Here is a 19,369-nt window from a genome sequence, read left to right on the forward strand (position 1 = left end):
CCATCAGGAGCCTGTCGGGAAGCAGAACAGACCAGACACACAGACAATTGAGGCTTGTTGGTTGGTGTGGGAGGGGCAATGAGGGCGGGCGGCAAGACACTGAGACACCAGACCGTTTTGCGACTCAAGGCCCTGGTACAGAACGAAGTGGAATTTCTTCAATGCCTCACCATCGTTGGCTCGAGTTGCCTCATTACACCCAGCAGGGCAGCCCACCGGCTTATATGAAGTGCCCAGACGACTCCTAGCCCCTGTCATGAACTTGACTGACCGGTTGAAAGGGTGAAGGAGACGGCGACGCAATTGGACTTGACTGCTTCATAAAGGGCGAAGGGAGGAATCGAAGACGATCACTGAAGGATGGTACGGATGCTTGTAGGAACGAATGGGAGCAGATAAATTTAGATGAGAGAAAGGGCAGTTGTCTTTGATTGGCGTGTAGATCTGCACTCCCGTACTGCTTATTTTTTTTCTTTTCTTCTCCGCTGTCTCTGCCATGTTGTGGCAATGGTTTGAGACCAACGGTGTCAAAAATGCAGGCGGGTACAGCGGCAGGCCAGAGAGTAAAGGTATTCAGTTCTTCTCAAGTCGTAGTCGAACTTGTCTGTTTGGCTTGCTCCCTGACAGCCTGCTATATTGATGGGAAGCTGCAGCCTAAGTAGAGAAAAGGTTAGCCGTCGGTCCCCGGTTCGTATACGGAGTACACTACACAGAGTGAGGTGGATCGAGTCTGTGCTGGAGAAGAAGAATCACGGATCCGATATCTTACGTTGAGGTGAGGTAAAATAGGAGGTCCTTCCCTGGACGGACCAGTCCAGAGACCCCTCAGTCGCCAACCCAGGGTTGTCGATGGCTCCACGGAACTGCAAGGTCCCCTAGAGGATTCAGACGTTTGGCTGCTACTGTAGCTCTAAAACGTGCGTCAAGTCACCTCTATCCCGTACTCCGGAGCTGGGTCTCGACGTCTCTAAAACACTGGCCCGGGCTAGTGCTGGGCTGTGGCCCGTTTGGGTCCTCTTGTTGTTCTCCGTCGCTGACCCCAGCCACTCTGCATCTGACCTTAGCTAAGGCACGTTGGGAACTTTGGGTACTTGGCTTTACTAGTGTAGATAGTGGTAAGGAGAAGTGTCCGTCGCTTTATTCGGATACAGTACCGTGGATGTTGGTGGGGCGCTTTTGTATCGTATCCGCCATTGTCGCAGAGAAAGGAAACCGCGAACTGCAACACTAGGAAACCAAGAAGCTGACGAACCAAGAAGCCAAAGAGACGTCCAGTCTCAACTCGAGAAGGAGGCAGAAACGATGTAGCGTAGCGTCGGCTGGCCAGCAAGGAAAGCAGTAGAAACGACACAAGTGACCAAACCTGCCCTGAACGGACCGAGACCAAGGTGGGAAAGGCCTGGAAGACTTACGGACGAGTAACCGTCGCTCTCGCTACTGGAGCGCGGATTAGAACCTGGAGGGGATGCCGCCCCCGGTTGGCCCAGGTTCAGGTCTTAAACAGATACAGCCGCGCTGTGTGATCCGAAACCATTTCTGAGCCCTCATTTGTCGACTTGGGGTGTGCTGGAGACCCGCGTCTCGACACTAGACTGGACGGGACCGGACTGGACCGTGATTCTTGTGGGCTGTTCCTGCCACCTCCCAGGACGTCCTCCTTCCACGGGTAAGTGGAGGTAAGGTACCTTTCCCCCTCCACTGGGTGCACCACTGCGCTCTAAGGTAGCTGGGGGTCTACCACTCCATCGCACCCGGGCACCTCAGGTCTGTTCTGCTTTGGATGTTTGTGTGGCAGAACGAACCTTTGTTTGATCTGACACCACTTGCTCTTCACCTCTCACGTCGATTACTGCACCTGCGTCTTGTTCTCCAAGCGCTCGAAACTGGTCCGTTATTCTACTGCTTTACTTTCTCTTCCACCCACCCATTCATCCCCTCCCCGTCATCCTCTTTTTAACCATCCTGACCCGCGACCCACGTTCCGCCCGTTTACCTATCGAGAGCAACCTCATTTACTTCTACGAGGCCCTCTCATTTACTCCTATCCAGCGACACGGAGCACGTTGCCTATTTCTTGCTCGTTTACCCCTCCCCCCTCGCCATTTCTCGGAGTCGCCTCCCTACCTTACCTTCCAACCCCACCTTGGCCGAAACGGGGACGCCATCGAGAACAATCACACCAATAAATTTCGAGTCGTCTACGCCCCTCTTCCTCCTTCTCCTTTCTTACACGCAGTCGTCGACCTCGGATATCGTCCATCGCTTCTTCCGCCAAAGCGATATTAAACTCAACCTTTGCCCGCCGAGCATCAACGAACCTTCGCAGCAGCTCGCCTTTTCTCCTCCTGTTTCCCGAGGCAACCCCGATTGCGCGATTCCTCTACAGTGACAGGCCAGTCTTTGGTATTTGATTACACGAGACCGGTGGTTTCTGTCATCTGTCTTCGGCACTAGCGATTCGACCCTGTCCAAGCCGTGTACGAACACTACCCAACACGCGAATCACAATTCCCGACGATCCGAGACGGCAAAGCACAGCTTTAGTAGCAGCGCAGGAGACCACACACATTGGAGGGTGTGGCAATCTACTACAGCGTCAACAGGGCATGACATACACCTGTTCGTCGTTGTAACTGCTGGCGTATCCCAGCTTCACTTTCGGTTTTCCGCATTACGAGTCTGTAACCGAGAGACCTGTTAGCCCAAAATGGCTGACCCCTTCGCGCCTCGCTCTATGAAGCGCAAGAACGTCAAAGGCCTGGCCTTGACACCTGCTGCGCCCAAGCCTCCACCGACCGCCGAGACCAGCAGTCACCGCGATAAGGATGGCGGTGATCAGTCGGCACAGTTGGAGATTGGCATCGAGTACAAGCTGGATCTGCGACCAGAGGACCTAGAGATTCTGAAGGAGCTCGGTTCAGGAAACGGAGGCACCGTCAGCAAAGTCAAGCATGTTCTTACCGGAACTGTCATGGCACGAAAAGTTGGTCATCACTATTGTCCCGTTTAGAAGGCCAAGTACTCACCAACATCAGGTCATCCACGTGGAAGCCAAGAAAGAAATGCGCAAGCGCATTGTGCGTGAACTTCAGATTATGCACGGCTGCTCGTCCGAGTATATTGTCAACTTTTACGGAGCCTTTCTCAACGACCACAACGACGTCATTATGTGTATGGAGTACATGGACGTTGGGTAAGCGAGTGTCTAGTATACCTCAACTACCGTGGCTAACGTGTCTCGCAGTGCTTTGGATCGGGTATCCAAGGTCTTTGGACCTGTTCGAGTGGATGTCCTCGGAAAGATTGCCGTGGCTACCTTGGGAGGCTTGACCTACCTCTACTCGAAGCACCATATCATGCACAGAGACATCAAGCCGTCCAATATTTTGGTAAATTCTAGGGGAAGCATCAAGCTTTGCGATTTTGGCGTGTCTGGAGAGCTCATTAACTCTGTTGCTGATACGTTTGTGGGAACTTCAACGTACATGGCACCCGAGCGAATCCAGGGCGAGAAGTACACGGTCAAGTCAGATGTGTGGAGTTTCGGTCTGACCATCATGGAGATGGCCATTGGAAAGTTTCCTTTCAACGCAAGCGAGCAACTCTCGGACGGCGAGTGCGCACCCGCCGGTATTCTGGATCTTTTGCAGCAAATCGTCCACGAGCCCGCGCCTAGGCTACCCAAGAGCGATGCCTTCCCTTCGATTTTGGAAGACATGATTCAAAAGTGTCTGTCCAAGGTTCCCGACGAGCGGCCTACCCCTCAGGAGCTCTTTGTAAGTGTATCCCCCCAACATGAATCAACCGTGCCGCTTACATATTTCCCCATCAGGACCGTGATCCGTTCGTCCAAGCTGCAAAGAGAACACCAGTAGACCTAAGAGAATGGGCGGTTGGTATGATGGAGAGGGACAATCGCAAGTCTCACTTGGCGCCCCAGCTTTCTCCAGCAACACGCGATCTGCTCAACTCCAATGATTCCCCAACATATCACGGCGGTTCTGGAAACGACCGATCCCTAGACACGCCTACTTCAGGAGAAATTCCTATCGCCGGCGCTGGCATTATCTCTCCGAGAGAACCCGCCAGTCACTCCAACCGCTCTCCCACTAGGAATGGACTCAACACAATGAGCAGTAGACAGCCGGGTGGCCATCCTGGGATGGGACAGAGGATTGTTACCACCAACTCGATACCCAAGGTTGGCGAGTATCCAAACAGTGCTGGTCCGGTGAGCGCCAATGCTGCGTCGTTTAGCCTGCCTGTTCGCCCGGCCCCTGGCGGGCCTCTACCCCCGGCCCCTCCTCGGAAGGGCACACCTGATGATCCGAGAAGAGAGAACCGGAGACAAGCTACCTTTGGCATGCCTCCGGCGCCCAGAAGTTACGCAAGTGATGTGTACAACGGCACCTCCAACTAGTCGCAGGAGGGCTTCGACTATTCGCATAGCGTTGGGCCGCAACCCCGCCAAGCTCATCCGCTGCATAATAGAGCATCAACTCGCGCCATTTCGCTACAACAGCCACATCCATCTTTCAGCCAGGGACCAAGAACTTGCAATATCTCTACGCAGATGGCTTTCCGACCAGCATCTGACGAACGGGTTCAACGGGCCATCGCATCAGCTCCGATCTACTCGTCTCAGAAGATGGACATGCCCGATAACAGAAACCGCAGGACGCGTCGCGATGACAACGTCGCTGGCTTAGAAGACCCCTTCATCTAGACGCGTAGCAAAGCTGGGGCAAAACCTCGTATATCAAGTCCCAGCGGCGAGATGTGTCGACTCGGTCGTAAGGAATCTTCTTACCCTCTTTTCATCAGCATCACTCGGCGCAGGTATGGATGTCGTTCTTCTGCAGACTTCGGGAATCTCAGGGCGTCACGCACCCTAGGAAGGCCTGTTAGTTGAGTCTTTCTAGAAAGCCTGCACAGAGCATTCGTCATCGATCGCAATCAAGACAGGAGGGATATTTCGACACAAAAGGCCTTTCACATAGGGTACCATGTATCTAGCAAACTTGGAGGATGGGTTCAACAGTGGCTGATGTGCCAATGAGACAGAGAGACGAATGATTGAGCAATCGTCCTGCCTGTCTAGACCATGGTGTCTTATACTCTCTTGAACTTTTTCTAAATAGACATGAAAGTGACAGTAGACAAGCTGCCGCCTAGTCTCTACTCCTGCGTCTCTTTTATGTTGATGATACTGGTTCCCTGCTGCTAAAACCCTCCTCGAGGATAGGAATCAGCTCGTCTAATCGACGGATCACCAAGTCAGTGTGCTCGTGGTCGACCAGATGCGCATTGACATCGTTGGCAAGAAGCACTGTCGCCGCGCCAGCTCTTCGCCCAGCCGTCATGTCATCAATCGAGTCTCCAACCATGATCAACTCACTGCCGTCGCCGACGGTCGTGTCCTTGGCGTCAGCCAAGTTGTTTCCTTCTTTGACAAGACCCCAGTTTCGTGCAATATGCAGGATCCCGGCGGGATCTGGCTTTGGCGGACGAAAGTCGCGGGTGACAATGGGCTCAAACAGTGACCCCTCGAGGAACTTTCCGAGAAGGTGTGCGACGGGAGCGTCGAAGTTGCGGGTGCAGATGCCCTTGCGGACGCCGCGGCTGTCGAGATAGGACATGAGCTCCACGAGGCCCGGCTGGGCAACCTGAGAGGCCATGGCCGTACGCTCGATGTGGCGTATGGACTCCATTGCTGTCTCCTGCTCCTCCTTCGTGGGGAGAGAGTAGACGTGGTCGAGAATGTCTACTTTCTTCGTGATGCCGAGGGCTTGACGCATCTCGCCAAACATGTACGTTTGAGGTTCACTTGGTGATAGTCAGCAAAGTTCCTGAGGAAGTAGATGCGGCTTGTAAGAGTATCTAATGAATTTGTAGGATTTCAAATGTAAAGCATCTTTTTGGCCTACTCATGGACTCTTATCGGGACAACCACCCGCTGAGGCTGAAGCAGTTCTGCTCTAGCGGAAACGCCAAAGTCGAGTTTGAATAAAATACCAAATGAGGAAAATTCGAAGACCACAAGTAATAAGACGTCTGAGAACATACCATAATGTTCCATCAACATCGAACACAATGCCTTGGAGTCGAGGTGCAGTTGAGTTTGCTGCAGCGCCTGGCTTCAATGGGGCGAATTGCCGGGGAGCGTGTGTAACCATTCTGGAGATGAATTTCTTCATGGGAGAAGATCTGGTGTTGCCGAAACCTGATACCAACTGCAAGACGACGGTTAGGATTTCCCGACTTTGAGATTGAGTTTACTGTGGTTGCGATACCTTCTATCGAGGAGTTGTAGCGATGAGTCGTTTTGCCCTCAACTAAGACGGAAGAGTACGTACACACACCCGCACCAGATCGATGACAGCGAGTCGGGAATGCGTCTTGCGGGCTTAACTAGTGTGAGATAGGTAGGCGGCGATTGCGCAAAACCCCACACTGGGCTGGATGGGGAATCAGGGAGTGGGAACACAGTGCCGGCTGACTGACTGAAATGTTGCACAATTCCGGATCCCAGCCGGGCAGATGACATGGGTCTAGGGATGTGAATGGTCGGCGCGAATCTTCTGCGAGGCAAGAGAGGTCTGGTGTACTGCTGGTGGGAGAAGCTTTCCATGTGGCGACGCCCAACCTGCAGCAATTTAGACCAGTGCCAGTGTGTCGCGGATGCTCGGTCGTTGGGAATTTTGTTTAGACGCCTTTGCAGTTGGCAGTAGGTCTGTCTGTGTCTGACAGCTATTATCTATCGTTTTTTCTTACGTACAACAAAACATACAGAGGGCACCACAAGTTCATCCCTATTGCTCCAACCTAGAAAAAGAACCTTTGTTAGACAAGCTTCTGCGAGCTCCATTGTTGAGCGCAACTAGACCGACTGCTCCAACACGGCTGACATTTGGGTGATGCGCAACACCCAACCGTGATGAGCTCGTCGAATAACAACCAATGGCCACCTAGGCGGCCCTCGAAACGGAGCGTGAGTTGAATCGGCCCATCGTCCCTCTTGGTTGAAGCTTGCAGGCTGGTGTTGCGCAACTCATAGCTGACCGCGCGGTGTGATTCTAGAAGCTCCGAAATGGCACCTTCATCGTCCCAGGCACCGGCGAACGCAGCCGCCGCCAGTTCTCTCTCCGCGGATCGAGCATCGAGATACCCCCACCCGAAGTAAACGGATACCGATCCCTCTTGGCCGCTGAGTCGACGGGCGAGTCTCTCAATGTGGTCAAGCATAATATCAAGACCAGTGCCCTGCACCTCTGGGACTGGCTCATGTCTCCGGCGGGTAAGGGCGTGCTGAAGTGTACCTTGGCATATCTGTTGGCTAGTATGGCGACGTTCCTCTCGCCCATCTCGGCTTTCTTGGGCAAGCCTGACGGGAAGCACGTCGTCGCGACTTTGACGGTCTATTTCCACGCCAGTCGCACGTGGGGTTCCATGGTCGAGGCCGTAGCCATTGCTACCATCGCCGTCCTGTATGCCGAGATCATATCCTGCCTCGCCATGGCCTTTTCTGTTGTGGTAGGAGGGCAGCTTGGGCTCATTCCCCTGTCTCACGTTCTCATCTTGACGTTCTGCATCGGCGGCGGCATGGGTTTTATCGGGTGGGTGAAGCAAAGGCTGAACAATCCCTTGGTCAACGTGGGATGTACCCTTTCTTCGATTGCCATCATTGCCGTGGTCACTAGAGAGGAAGCAATCCACGAAGGGCATTTTTCCGAAGCCAAGATTGTGCAAGTACTTAAGATGTTGGCTATCGGCATTACAATCACGGCAACGGTCAACTTCTTTGTCTGGAGGGTGTCGGCACGGGCCCTTTTGCGTTCCTCGATGAACTCGGCTGCCGTATCACTTGCAGACATGCTCTCTATGATCACTCGTGGCTTTCTGAACGGGTCTGAGAACGAGATTATGTCGGGAGACTTTGGTCAGGTTGCGAGACTGTACAAAACGACGTATGGGAAGATGACGAAGAATCTTAGGGAGTCGAAGTTGGAACACTGGGTTCTTGGACGGGAGAAAATCTACAACCTGGAAAAGAATCTCGTCAAGTCGTTGGAATCACTCTCGCAAGCCATAGGAGGTTTGAGAAGTGCGGCGAACACGCAGTTTGCCTTGCTCAAGGAGATGCCACAAGATCCCATGGGCGGACAGCTGTCTCCCGGAAGCACGGTGTTCTCACCAACGCTGTCTCGCGCCATGTCCCAATACCTCAAGGGTGCTCGGGATCGGTTCGCAACACTAGCATCGATCGAGGAAGATGACGAGTACGACGATGATCTGGATAGCCACCCAAGCCCCGAGGCAACCCCAGACGGTCCTCCAGCACCACTTCCTACTTTCCGCTCACCGTCAGAGATCTTTGAGCTTTTCATAGCGCTGCTGGGCCCCTCGATGAAGTCTCTGGCGTACACTCTTTCGGAGATCCTCAGAGAGCAAGCTTTTGCAAAAGGGGCAGACTCCAAGATCACAGTTAATCCTCACTTTAAGCATAGCTTACAGGACGCGATGGCGCTGTACAGCAACGCGAGAACTCATGCCCTGCAAGAGCTCTACACTAGTATCGAGCTGGGTCGAGCGAGGTCAGAGAAGATTCAAGCAGACATTGAGGAAGTTGCGGCCGCCTGCGGACATTTCAGTTTCAGTCTGCAGCATGTGGCAGAGGATATTGATGCATACCTGACAGCCTTGGAAGATCTCAAGTATAATCGTGAGATGGGCTCCCGCAGCTGGAACTGGTTGAAGGTTTGGAAGTACTTCTCCTCGCCCGCTCAGCCCAAGGAATCCGACCCTAGCAACCTGGATACTGAGCGTCTGTTACATCAACCTATGGAGCCTCCTGAGCAGCCTGTTCGTGCCATCAGGAAATCGGCTCTTCCCAGGGGCATTCCCGATACGATGATAAAGCGCAGAGATACTTTTAGCTGGGATGCTGCTCCCAACGCGAGTATGATTATGAGATTTTTCTCGCAGCAGCTTCTCAAGGGGTTGAGAGTTTTGGCTCGCGATGACAGTAAGTGATTAGTACACAGATAGCGCTTAGGCTCAGCTAATGATTTTGGCAGTCCGATTTGGTGTCAAAGTAGGCTTTGGAGCGATGCTCTGGGCAGCATGTGCTTTCATTCCGGCAACGAGACCGACGTATCAGCACTGGCGAGGCGAGTGGGGCTTGCTATCTTTCATGATTGTCGCGTCTATGACTGTGGGAGCAGCCAACACTACGGGCACCGCAAGGTTCATTGGCACCATTGCCGGAGCTACCTTTTCTTTGACGGCGTGGGCCATCAGTCAAGGAAACGGGGTCGTTCTCGCGTTCCTGGGTTGGATGGTCAGCTTCTTCAGTTTCTACATGATGCTCGTCAAGAACAATGCCCCCTTCGGTAGGATTACGCTTCTAGCCTGGAACGTCACTGTTCTCTACGCCTATTCGTTGTCACAAAAGGTGGATGATGACGATGACGATGAGGGTGGTTCCAACCCTTTGATGTTTGAAATTGTCTACCACAGATTCGTTGCGGTGTCTCTGGGTATCCTATGGGGTATCTTTGTTTGCCGGGCAATCTGGCCCATCTCGGGCAGGAAGAAGTTCAAGGAAGGTTTATCAGTACTATATCTCCAGCTTGGTCTCATCTGGAAGAGAGGACCGCTGGCTATTCTGCTCCGAAGCGACAACACGAGGTCGTACATGAAAGCCGGAGAAGAGCAAGCACTGCAACGCTATGGTAAGAGACCTATACTCCCTTGACTCCAGAATAAAGGATATCGCTGACATAGATAACAGCCTTCAAGCTCGAAGCCTTGCGTAATTCCGCAAAGAGCGAGTTCGAACTCCGTGGCCCCTTCCCTGATGCCGCCTATGGCCGCATCATGCAGTCTACCAGCAAGATTCTCGACGGGTTTCACGCCATGCGGCTCGTGACCTCCAGAAGGGGGCAGCTGTCCGCCGGCGAACGAGCTCTGCTCGAGTACACGGCACCAGAGCGCGCACAGCTTTGCGACCGCATCTGCCACGTGTTCCAGGTGCTCGCAAGCTCCATGATGTTAGAATACCCGCTCACCGATGCGATCCCGTCAGTGGTGGGCAACAAGGACCGGCTGCTGGGCAAGATTTACCAGTTCCGCAAGGAGCACCAGCCTCCTTCCCCCATAGTTGGGAATGACTTTGAGGAGCAGCGGCAGGAGGAGAACGGCAATGGGAATGGCAATGTCGGCAGCAATAACAACAGCAATAGCAGCAACAACAACAACCAGATTACCAAGAATGGCGTGGTGTTGGAAGAGAAGGACTTTGCTCTGTTGTACGCGTACACCTTGGTCACGGCCCAGGTCGCGCAGGAGCTCGAATACGTGCAGAGAGAGATTGAGAACCTCTTTGGCGTGCTCAACACGGAAGCGCTTTTGCTGCAGTGAAACTCTCTCATAAATATAGAAAAAGAAAAGGACGTTACTGGTAGAGAAGTGGCGGTGGCAGGAAAGCAGTAGAGATTGAGACAGTGAATATGAACCAAACAAAAAGGGGTGACTGGACGGACTCACTGACTGATTGACTTGACGAAAAAGGCATGGCGTTTGGTTCCAACTAAATATATATACACTACTAGGGATACCTTTCAAAGGGCTTCTGGGCTCGAGAGCGACGAGAGCATGGGTTACAAGGCATACATATATACAAGTAGTCGTAGTAGTAGTCATTGAACATTGTTAAACCCACTCTCAGCTCTCTAGATTGAGGCTTTCTACCATGCTTCTTCATCCCGGCTAGGAGATTCTGATGTGATATGATATAGTTGTAGTATTGGAGTTATTGCTATTCTAGCTGTACAATAACAAGAAAAGTGTAGATTGCGAGCTATCCCAGCTCGCTAGGCATGGCGACAACCACGTCCTTGATGGCACAATACACGACGCTTTTCCCATCTTTTCTACCTGACAACCCAATCTGATGAGCCACCTTCCGTCGCCGACCTTCACTACATATCAAGCCCTCATAGGTCATCAGACGACAGGGGGACAAAAGAAGCATGCAACCTAGCGCCATCTGAACGCCATGCCATAGACAAAGCTGCCTTGTAAACGCCGAATAATAGACACACCACACACATACGCTGTTTGTATAAAAACAGCCTTGAACTCCCAAACTCGCTGCGTCATCTTCGTCAAAATAAAACAAATAGCAACGTATATGGAAACATGGTAGCATCAGATAACGCCTAGTTTCAGCCATGCAGCATCCGATCGGCGTCTTCGTGGATACGAAAGCCTACGCCGTCATCGGCGCCAGGCACTTGCCAGCCACGCTGCGTGCTGGGATACTCGGACGGCTGGCTGCTCACCTCCGAGTGAACGTCGTCCTCGGCCGTCGGCGAGAAGAGCGGGTCAATATTCTCGCCGTCGGACATGTGCTCTTGGTCCTCGATGCCGGGCCAAGGCTCATCCTCAGGCAGATGAACCTGCCGCGAGAACGATGAGTCACCTTCCCGATCCGGTGGCACGTGAGCTACCATCTCGATGCTGTAGTCGCTGTCGTCGTCATCATCGTAAGGGTTGGTGCTTCCGTAATCCGGATCAAGATTTTCGTCATCGTCGGCGGGAGTATCATCCACCACGACGCCCGTACCCCGCGGACGGGTCTCGCCCAGCGGTGCGTTACTGTACGGGGTCGCATAGTAATGGGGCGTGATGCCACGGGTTGACGGGTGACGCTCATCGGAGGGAATGACACCGGGCATCGGGCTTGGCGACACTGTCCATCGAGGGGTGTTGAGAGGGCGGCTCGGCGAACGAGTCGTGCGGCGCCGCTTGTAAGCAGTCGAAATGTTGGGAGGGTTGGGTCGGACTGGAACAGCTGCCCTCTGGCCAAATGATGATACACGGCGCTTGATCTGCGACGGCGACATGTTGGCCGAGACTGAGGGAGGCAGCGAGGCGGTGCGAATGTACGGTGGCTTTGTGATCCTTCCGTCCCTCACAGGGGTTTGGCCACGGGCTGCCATGGGACTGGATGATCGCATCGAAGACTGAATCGCAATATGATGTAGCGAAGGAGATGCCGAAACTCGCTGACCAGCTTGACGCATACTCATAGAAGATGGCGCGCTCGCGGTTTCGTCAAGGTGATCATTCCATGTCCAGTGATCCTCTTTCGCGTCGGCTTCGGGGACCTCCTGAGTAGCCTGAGAATCGGGGTAGAAACGGCTCATTTCGCGAAGGCGTTGCCAACTCCAACCACTCTCATATGACGGCAGATCTTGGAGATAGGCCTCGGGCTGCGTGATGAACAGCCGCGGCTCAGAGGATCGCATGATTACAGAGTTGAGAAACGACACGTCCCAAAGGGCAGGCGTAACCATCTCTGCTGGCGTCAAGAACCGGAGGCGGGAGTCTTTGTGGATCTTGCGGAGCGGTACCCATGGTTGCTGCAGGCCTAAAAAGCGACTTGTCTTATTGTCGAGGCTGCGCCGACGTGAGGCTAAACGAGTACTGCCAGAAAGTTCGGTGAAGGTGATGCCGAACGCAGTATGAATCGCTGCCTGGACGCTTCGTGCGTCTGACCCTCTGACAGAAATGGTGCGCACTAGGCCGCGGCTTTTGAGTCGGCTATTGATGATACTGGTAGGACTACAGGCCTTTGCCATCAACCACGCGTAGTCATTTCCAGGATCTGCCCATTCTGCGCAGAAAGGTGACTGTGCTCTAAGTGTGTGAGAGCTCATGGTGTTGGGCATCTGAGTCCATTCATCCAAGCTCGAAGGACCATCGGATTTGAAATCCTGCAGCTCCACCCAGACCCTCCTCAGTGGAAAAGGCAGATACACGACTTCAATTTCCCATGGCCGAGTGAGCGTGGGAAGCTGTGACTGAAGCTGGAGGATCTGAGACTGCAGCGTCTGAATCTGGCTAAAGATTTCGCCGGAATGGCCGGCTCGCGCAGTAGTCGTACTCGTAGCGACAGAAACAACGCTGTTGGTAGATTCGTCAAACGTCTGTCGATCGGCGAGGCGACCTACAACACTGCCGTTATCATGAATGAGCTTTTCAACTTCCTCGAAGCGAACTTCAAGGTCAGTCACTCGGAGATCCGTGGCATCATGCTTCTCATGACACTCATCGTGCCCGGCAGCGGAAAATGAAACATTTTCGAGTCTCTCGAGACGGTGCTCGTGGCCTTGAACTGTATCCGATAAATGGCGAAACGTATCGCGGGAAGGTCCAGCAAAGACAGCATCGTCCTTTCGAACGCAGGGAGACAGAGCCCTCGGAGTGTCTGCACCATGATCACTGTGGATAACCATAGCGCTGGCGTCGTCGTCCTTGGTAAGTTGATCCTGTGGGGCAGAAGTGATGACATCCTGGAGTCTGTCCTTCCGTAGAGATTGCACATTAGAAGTAGCAACACCACTAAGTGTTTGGAGACCTTTCCCAGAGAACGGACGAAGATAACGAGCCTGGCTGGAAGATGTTGTCGAGCTGGGCTGAGACTGCATTAGGCATTGGACTGGTATTGGTGGTAACGAAGTAGAACCATTTCCGGGCTGGGACTGGATAAAATCGCCCCAGCTTAACGTATCTTGTAAAGTAGACTCCGGGCGCTGGCTAACATGGTCCATATTACGGGGCGGCCTGGGTTCCTCGGGCTTGCTCGGAGATATAGCCATGGCAGTATCCAGGTTCATGAAGTCCATTGTCGGGGGATATCCGGCGGGCATACGAAACGACATATCTGGCAATTGTACCGGGCTAAGTGGTTCCCTGGACATCCTTGGTCTCTCATTCTCCTGGCGAGGAACGTGGGTGATGGGGGTGGGGGTGGGCGCAGACACGGGCGCGGGTGCTGGAGCCTCGCTCGCGGCGCGTCCATCATCGTGGAAGCAGGCGTGATGCGAACACATGCACCAGACGGAGTTATCAGATCCCAGGCTATCCGTATACGCCTTCCCGGCGGCGAAGCGACTCCAGAATCGACGGCATCCGCACTTCGCTCCGTTGGCGCCAGGTGTTAAATCCACGTAGTTACATGCTCCTCCAGGAAGTTGGACAGTGTTGCGCTGGGCAGCGCCATCGTTGTAGATATCGAAGAATGAGGAGCCCGGCAGAGGGGGGTCAAAGGGTGTTGTTGCCATTGGCGGCAGCAATGCTCATCGGGGAGGCCGGAGAGATGTTCGGACGGCGATGGGATGGCGCGGGAGCTTGGGTCCCGGTGAGCTGGGATGAGAGGTCGACGATGTTGGTATTGTAGGTCGGTATCGGTGTGATGGAGGAAGTTGATTGAAACGAGACGAAGGAAATGCCTGCGCGGCCCAAACCAGGGCCCAGCTGGGTCGCAATCCGAGAGACCTAGAACATTGCAGCTGCTGTGGTAGTTAGCCCTCTATCCTCTGTCCAATAATGGGAGCTATGTCCTGGATTGAAGCTGGCACTCGCAAGCCGACTGGGGAAACCCTCAGGCCGCAACACGCACCCGTGACGGAATATATGTATAACAAGTCGGGAAGGAAAAGTCGGATTCGCGAGAAGCTTCGTCTTATTTATATCTGCATGCGCCGGTTTGGTGAAGAATTGCGCGGATCAAGTGATGCAGCAGGCGGACGAGACTGGCGAACGATTGAGTGGTGGGGGAGATGTTGTTGATAGAAAGTGAGGCGGTTACTGGATTGGGCAGCACAAGCACGACCGAGGAACCTGGGCGCTGGTTGATGGGCGGATGGGCTAATCGAGGCGTAGGAGGTGGGAACCTGAGATAGCGCTGGAAGGGAAATGCGCGACAAGTAACCGGGAACGAGGGAGACGGGTAATTAGGAACGAGGCATGCGAAAAGGTGGAGAAGAGAAACAAGTTCAATGCAGCACGGCAAGCTTCGCTCAGGTTTACTGGACGGTACCGTTTTCTCGAGGTCACAGTGTATTAGCGAAGCGAGTGGGCTTATGCAAGTTGGCAGGAATGACTCGAAAAAGGTTGCAAGGGTCTCTGATATCTCGACTGCTGTCCTAAGGCTGCCGTTTGATCTCTATTGGAATCAGGTAAACGCTTTGTGTGTTCGTATAAGCTGCGGTGTGAATTGCGTTGAGATGGCGGCAATTCAAGCTGTGATGCGGCATAAGACTAACGGACTAAGTATTGTAGGTATGTGTGTGTGTGTGTTGGTGTGCCTGATGTTGTAGGATTTCGCTTGCATATGGATATCCCACGCTGCGCGCCATGTCGTACACTACACAATAACTCAGTGGACGCCTCTCAACTCTCTCGATAAAGTAAGTGATGTGATGGGCTTTGGTGCAAGTCTGGAGCTACCTTAGCGAGCCTGGAAAGCTACCGTGCTGCTTGGGCGCTTCTGCCGCGCAGTTTCTTAACCGGCCAGGCCTGTTGCAGGCTTCCATGGCACCATGAGAACTTGCCTGGGAGGCAATGGATGCCCACAGCAGGCGCGAGAGCAGGCCAGCAGACTAAGAAGCAGGGGGAAGAGACAGCAGAAAAAAGAAAGGTGCAAGGATTAGGAGTGATTGGATGTCGAAGGCCAGAAACGCGTCTTCGTCTTGCTTGCCTGTCATGGGTTTAAGTGTTCGGCGTGTGGCCCCGCCCGCGTATCCTTGCAAGCTCCACGTCCTCGGAGCCCCGATTGGCATCCAGCGGAAACATCCCATTGGTTTAACGCCAACTTCGAGTGACTCGGCCCCCCCTCTCCTGTCCCTCCCATACCGCAGTACGGAGTAGGTACTTTCCCACGCCAGCCTCTTTCCCACCGCAACTCTGCATGACCGGGGATCTTTGTATCTTTGAGAGTCGCGACTCCAATCTTCACAGCGTTTCTGATACCATCGACCAGGAGTCGTTTCTCTTCTCGTGACCTTGAGATCAGCCCCTAGTCCTGCTTCTTAGTTCCAAACAGCGTGGGGACCACGACGAGCACTTAGAGCAAGGGGTATGCCATTGTGGAGGGGTAGGTCAAAGAAGCAACGATTACGATGGCCGTTCCATTCCAGAGATGGAAGGACAGAATCCGAGCCATTATCGTTCATTTGACGCACGCGACTGGATCGACCATACACTAAAACTTCCTTTTTTTCCAAACATTTCAGCAGAGATCAAAGTCTGGGGAACGGCGGCAAAAAAACAGCAAAGAAGGAGGTGCAGCACGCGTTCTCCGTGCAATTGATTGCGACACTTGATAAAACCTGACAGATATAGAGGAACGTAATGGACATGAGCAACACAGATGGATGGGACAGACAGTACGGAGTATTGCGTACCCTGGATTTCCAAGACCCCGGTGTTACTCGTTTGATGCCCCAGAAAGACCAAGTACACAAGCACACGCTAGGCTGACGCTCAATGATGCTATCCATTCGCAAACCCGTGAGGCGTCAGTCTGGGGTCCCGCACGGCGATCCCGCCCTGTACGCGAGGCGCCCCGATCAAATGACTGGCTTTCAGGCAAAGCAGCCTGTGAGGAATCGCCCGCCAGCCTTGTCCAAAAGATCCAGGTCGTCAGGTTGTGCAAATCTCAGAGTCAAGCCTCGCCGTGCGTCGTTGGCTGCAACTGAGTATGAGTCCTTTCTCCATATTACATGGTAAGGTGTACGGAGTACCGCAGCAGAGGAAACTGTGAACATGGCGTTGGGAAATGCGAGTCACAGCATGGCGTCCAGCTGCATCGCTGACTGGTTAAAGGTGGAGACTGTGACGAGCCTCGAGGGATATAATCCATTGTCGATCGTTCGTTTCGAAGAGTCGAGACAAGTTTTGTGAATTGCGAATGGTTTGTCCCAAGCTCACTTTCATCTTCCGTCTGCCTCAGACAGTAGACTACCTAGGCTGGCACGGCTGGTAGGTTACTCGTTGGCTTAGTTGCCAAGTTTGATTGTGTCACTCGACCCGTCCCGCTCGGGGCCAAGGATCCACATATGCCGCCGCCTAGCCGGTCCACCGGCCAGAGTTCCGGACGACTGGTTCGTTCCTTTCCCGGTACGTCTTTCTCACCGTTTCAGGCAAGCGTCAATTCTGGGGCCATATCTCAGTGTACGCATCATTCACTGATAATATCATCAGATAACAAAGTCCATTAATCTCCAGTGGTATCACGCAAGTAACCAATTTGAGATGAATAGCCAAGACGTTTCAATTACGCAAACTCAATAGTGTTTATATGATCTGTAGATGCTTAGTAGCTCTAAGTCCCTTACTCGTCATGATATGATATGCTAATGCTGTGCCCAATATCCGTCAAACAAGCGACAGTTCTCAATAACTCCCGCTGACCCGAATAGTAATACATCTATTGTAAACAGACGCCCGTTTATGGCCGGTGGCAGCCGGCCGCAGAGAGTAGAAATGAGATGAATGACTCTTCCCAGCTATTGTTGATGCCCTTATTTACTCAGACTTCGCCCCAGCTGCCCATCGGGCCCACCGAAGCGATGACTGATCCCGTTCCGATAGAACCTCCAATATCCCAATAGTGCCTTGATGAAACGCTGCTCCGTCTCGCCGATCGTCGTGTACTTTGGCTCGCACAGCTGGAGGCGTGTCTCATGGCGGCGGGGCTAGATGGTGTCGTCGCCTTGAAGGTCCTCCGCTCTACCTGTCGGGCCCGGGAGACGAGCGGGTGATGCTGGCGCACCCGCGCGGCCTTAGCTGCTGTGTCTGGCGTGCTTGAAGTGGCAAGGTGGGAAGTACCGGTTGTTAAAGTAGATGAAGGCGTCGACCGCGAGCTGAAGCGGGATCGCAAGTACCTGAAGACGAGGTTGACGTCCAAGTCTTGTTCCCATTCCTCTTGGGTAAAAGTAGCAGGCAATGGGGTTGACTCATCCCTAGTCAAAAGCACGGTAGGATCCAACTGGGGCCGGGTAGCGGGGATATTGATGGGGCGCGCGTGTTGAACCATTGTTGGCTGGAATTCGGGCATCTTGGTCGATGCTTCTCGTGCCACGGGAGCCATTGCCGCATCAGCGCTCGACTCTGGTATAGCTGGCAGGCCTGCGTAAGGAATGGGCATTTGCTGCATGCGAGTGTAAGTCGAGAAGGCACCAGGGTGGCTATGCGGCGAAAGCTGATTGACCATCAGTCCAAGCTCTTTTGCGACACGATCCAACGCCCGCAGTTGCCAAGATGAGTCATTGGATTGTTGTGTGGGTGTGTTGGATAAATCCGCGCCCGTCTTGGGAGTAGTTGACAAGTCATCGTCTGACGGCAGTTGCTCTCCAAGCAAGATTGAGAGTAACCTCTCGTCGATGCCCAGGTCGTTGAGAACCTTGTGGGTGATCCTGGCGAGCAGGCCCCGCTCATTGTCCTGGGTGTCAGTCGACTCGTAGTGCCAGTCCATGCTGTCAGCATCGTCTTCATTTCCGATAGCACTTAAGCTTGCAACATCCTCTGCCTTCTTTTCTTCTGTCGTCACCGTTGGCCTGACTGAGACCATGGACTGCCGTCGCCGTCTGGTCTCCCTACTAATTTCTTCTAACAAGATGCGACTCTGCTCCAGTCGCCAAGCTTCGATTCTCTGCATCTTGTGTGTCTCCTGTTCCTCCTCTATTTCCATCTCAAGCTGGGCTAGCTCAAGGCTCTCGCGACGCCTTCGCACATGTCTGGGGTTGAATCTCTCAAACGCATAGAGCTGCTCCTGGACCTCAGGGTTGTCTAGCCTGAACGAGCCAAGGCCGTCATGTGTAGGGAGTACGGGGACACTTTGCGCCCCAGCAGCACCGGCAGAATGTGTGTAAAGGCTTGGAACCGTCCTGAACTCGGGGAGATGGCTGTCGAGGCTGTCGAGTTCAGCATCGTCCTCGACTGACTCTTCGTCGATGGCACTAGACAGGACTCCCGACTGCCGGGATTCTGTGTCGCGGGCCGAATGTAGGAACGTGTTGAGGCTGCCAATGTCACTGAGTCTTGATCGACCCGGTGTGGGAAGCGACTCTTCCTCTTCGCTGAGGTAGGAAGAAGCTGTCGTCGTGTCATCGGCTGGTTCGAAGAGTACCCACGAGTGGGAGGCATCGGTAGCAGCAGGATCTTGAATGTGAAGTTGAGGAATGTCGCGATCCTCCTCTTGCACAGGGCAGGCAGTACGCTGCTGCGAAGGCCGCCGAGTAGGTTGATGGAAAGCCATAGTGTTTGTGCTGTTACCAAGTCGTCGATCTTGCACAAACACAAGCCGAAGAGGTATGTAAGTAGGTAGTTGAGTTGTGTTCGTCCGATAAAGGATGGGCGAACAATCACGATAAGGCCCCCCAGTCGCGGTACCGCAGTGACGCCTCGATAACGGCGCCCCGTATTAATAGCGTGTTTAGTTCAAGTGTTGTATGTTTGTCGTTTGACAACGTCCCAAAGTCGGTGAACAGAAGGACTTCAAGGTCGAGGTCGATCA

At 53.5% G+C, this 19,369-nt stretch overlaps 5 protein-coding genes across 5 annotated transcripts; 2 read left to right on the forward strand and 3 right to left on the reverse strand.

Moving 5' to 3' along the window:
- Positions 1-2,707: 2,707 nt before the first annotated feature.
- STE7 (MAP kinase kinase (MEK)) lies at positions 2,708-4,420 on the forward strand (the record flags this gene model as incomplete). Its single annotated transcript, XM_053191313.1, has 4 exons — positions 2,708-2,983; positions 3,036-3,193; positions 3,245-3,776; positions 3,833-4,420. The coding sequence occupies 4 exons, from the start codon at positions 2,708-2,710 to the stop codon at positions 4,418-4,420; spliced, it is 1,554 nt and encodes a 517-aa protein (XP_053051296.1).
- Positions 4,421-5,195: 775 nt separating this feature from the next.
- N0V96_005150 (uncharacterized protein) lies at positions 5,196-5,810 on the reverse strand (the record flags this gene model as incomplete). The annotated part of the gene is made up of 1 exon (XM_053191314.1): positions 5,196-5,810. The coding sequence occupies one exon, from the start codon at positions 5,808-5,810 to the stop codon at positions 5,196-5,198; it is 615 nt and encodes a 204-aa protein (XP_053051297.1).
- Positions 5,811-6,937: 1,127 nt separating this feature from the next.
- N0V96_005151 (uncharacterized protein) lies at positions 6,938-10,422 on the forward strand (the record flags this gene model as incomplete). Its single annotated transcript, XM_053191315.1, has 4 exons — positions 6,938-6,991; positions 7,081-9,025; positions 9,078-9,734; positions 9,794-10,422. 4 exons carry the CDS (start codon positions 6,938-6,940, stop codon positions 10,420-10,422), a joined length of 3,285 nt encoding a protein of 1,094 aa, XP_053051298.1.
- An 806-nt stretch (positions 10,423-11,228) lies between these two features.
- Positions 11,229-13,718, reverse strand: N0V96_005152 (uncharacterized protein; the record flags this gene model as incomplete). The annotated part of the gene is made up of 2 exons (XM_053191316.1): positions 11,229-13,490; positions 13,611-13,718. 2 exons carry the CDS (start codon positions 13,716-13,718, stop codon positions 11,229-11,231), a joined length of 2,370 nt encoding a protein of 789 aa, XP_053051299.1.
- Positions 13,719-17,383: 3,665 nt separating this feature from the next.
- N0V96_005153 (uncharacterized protein) lies at positions 17,384-19,111 on the reverse strand (the record flags this gene model as incomplete). The annotated part of the gene is made up of 1 exon (XM_053191317.1): positions 17,384-19,111. One exon carries the CDS (start codon positions 19,109-19,111, stop codon positions 17,384-17,386), a length of 1,728 nt encoding a protein of 575 aa, XP_053051300.1.
- Positions 19,112-19,369: the final 258 nt, after the last annotated feature.

The sequence above is a fragment of the Colletotrichum fioriniae genome (genome assembly GCF_027942845.1).
Source record: "Colletotrichum fioriniae strain IMI 355084 chromosome Unknown scaffold_5, whole genome shotgun sequence".
Lineage (NCBI taxonomy): Eukaryota > Fungi > Ascomycota > Sordariomycetes > Glomerellales > Glomerellaceae > Colletotrichum > Colletotrichum fioriniae.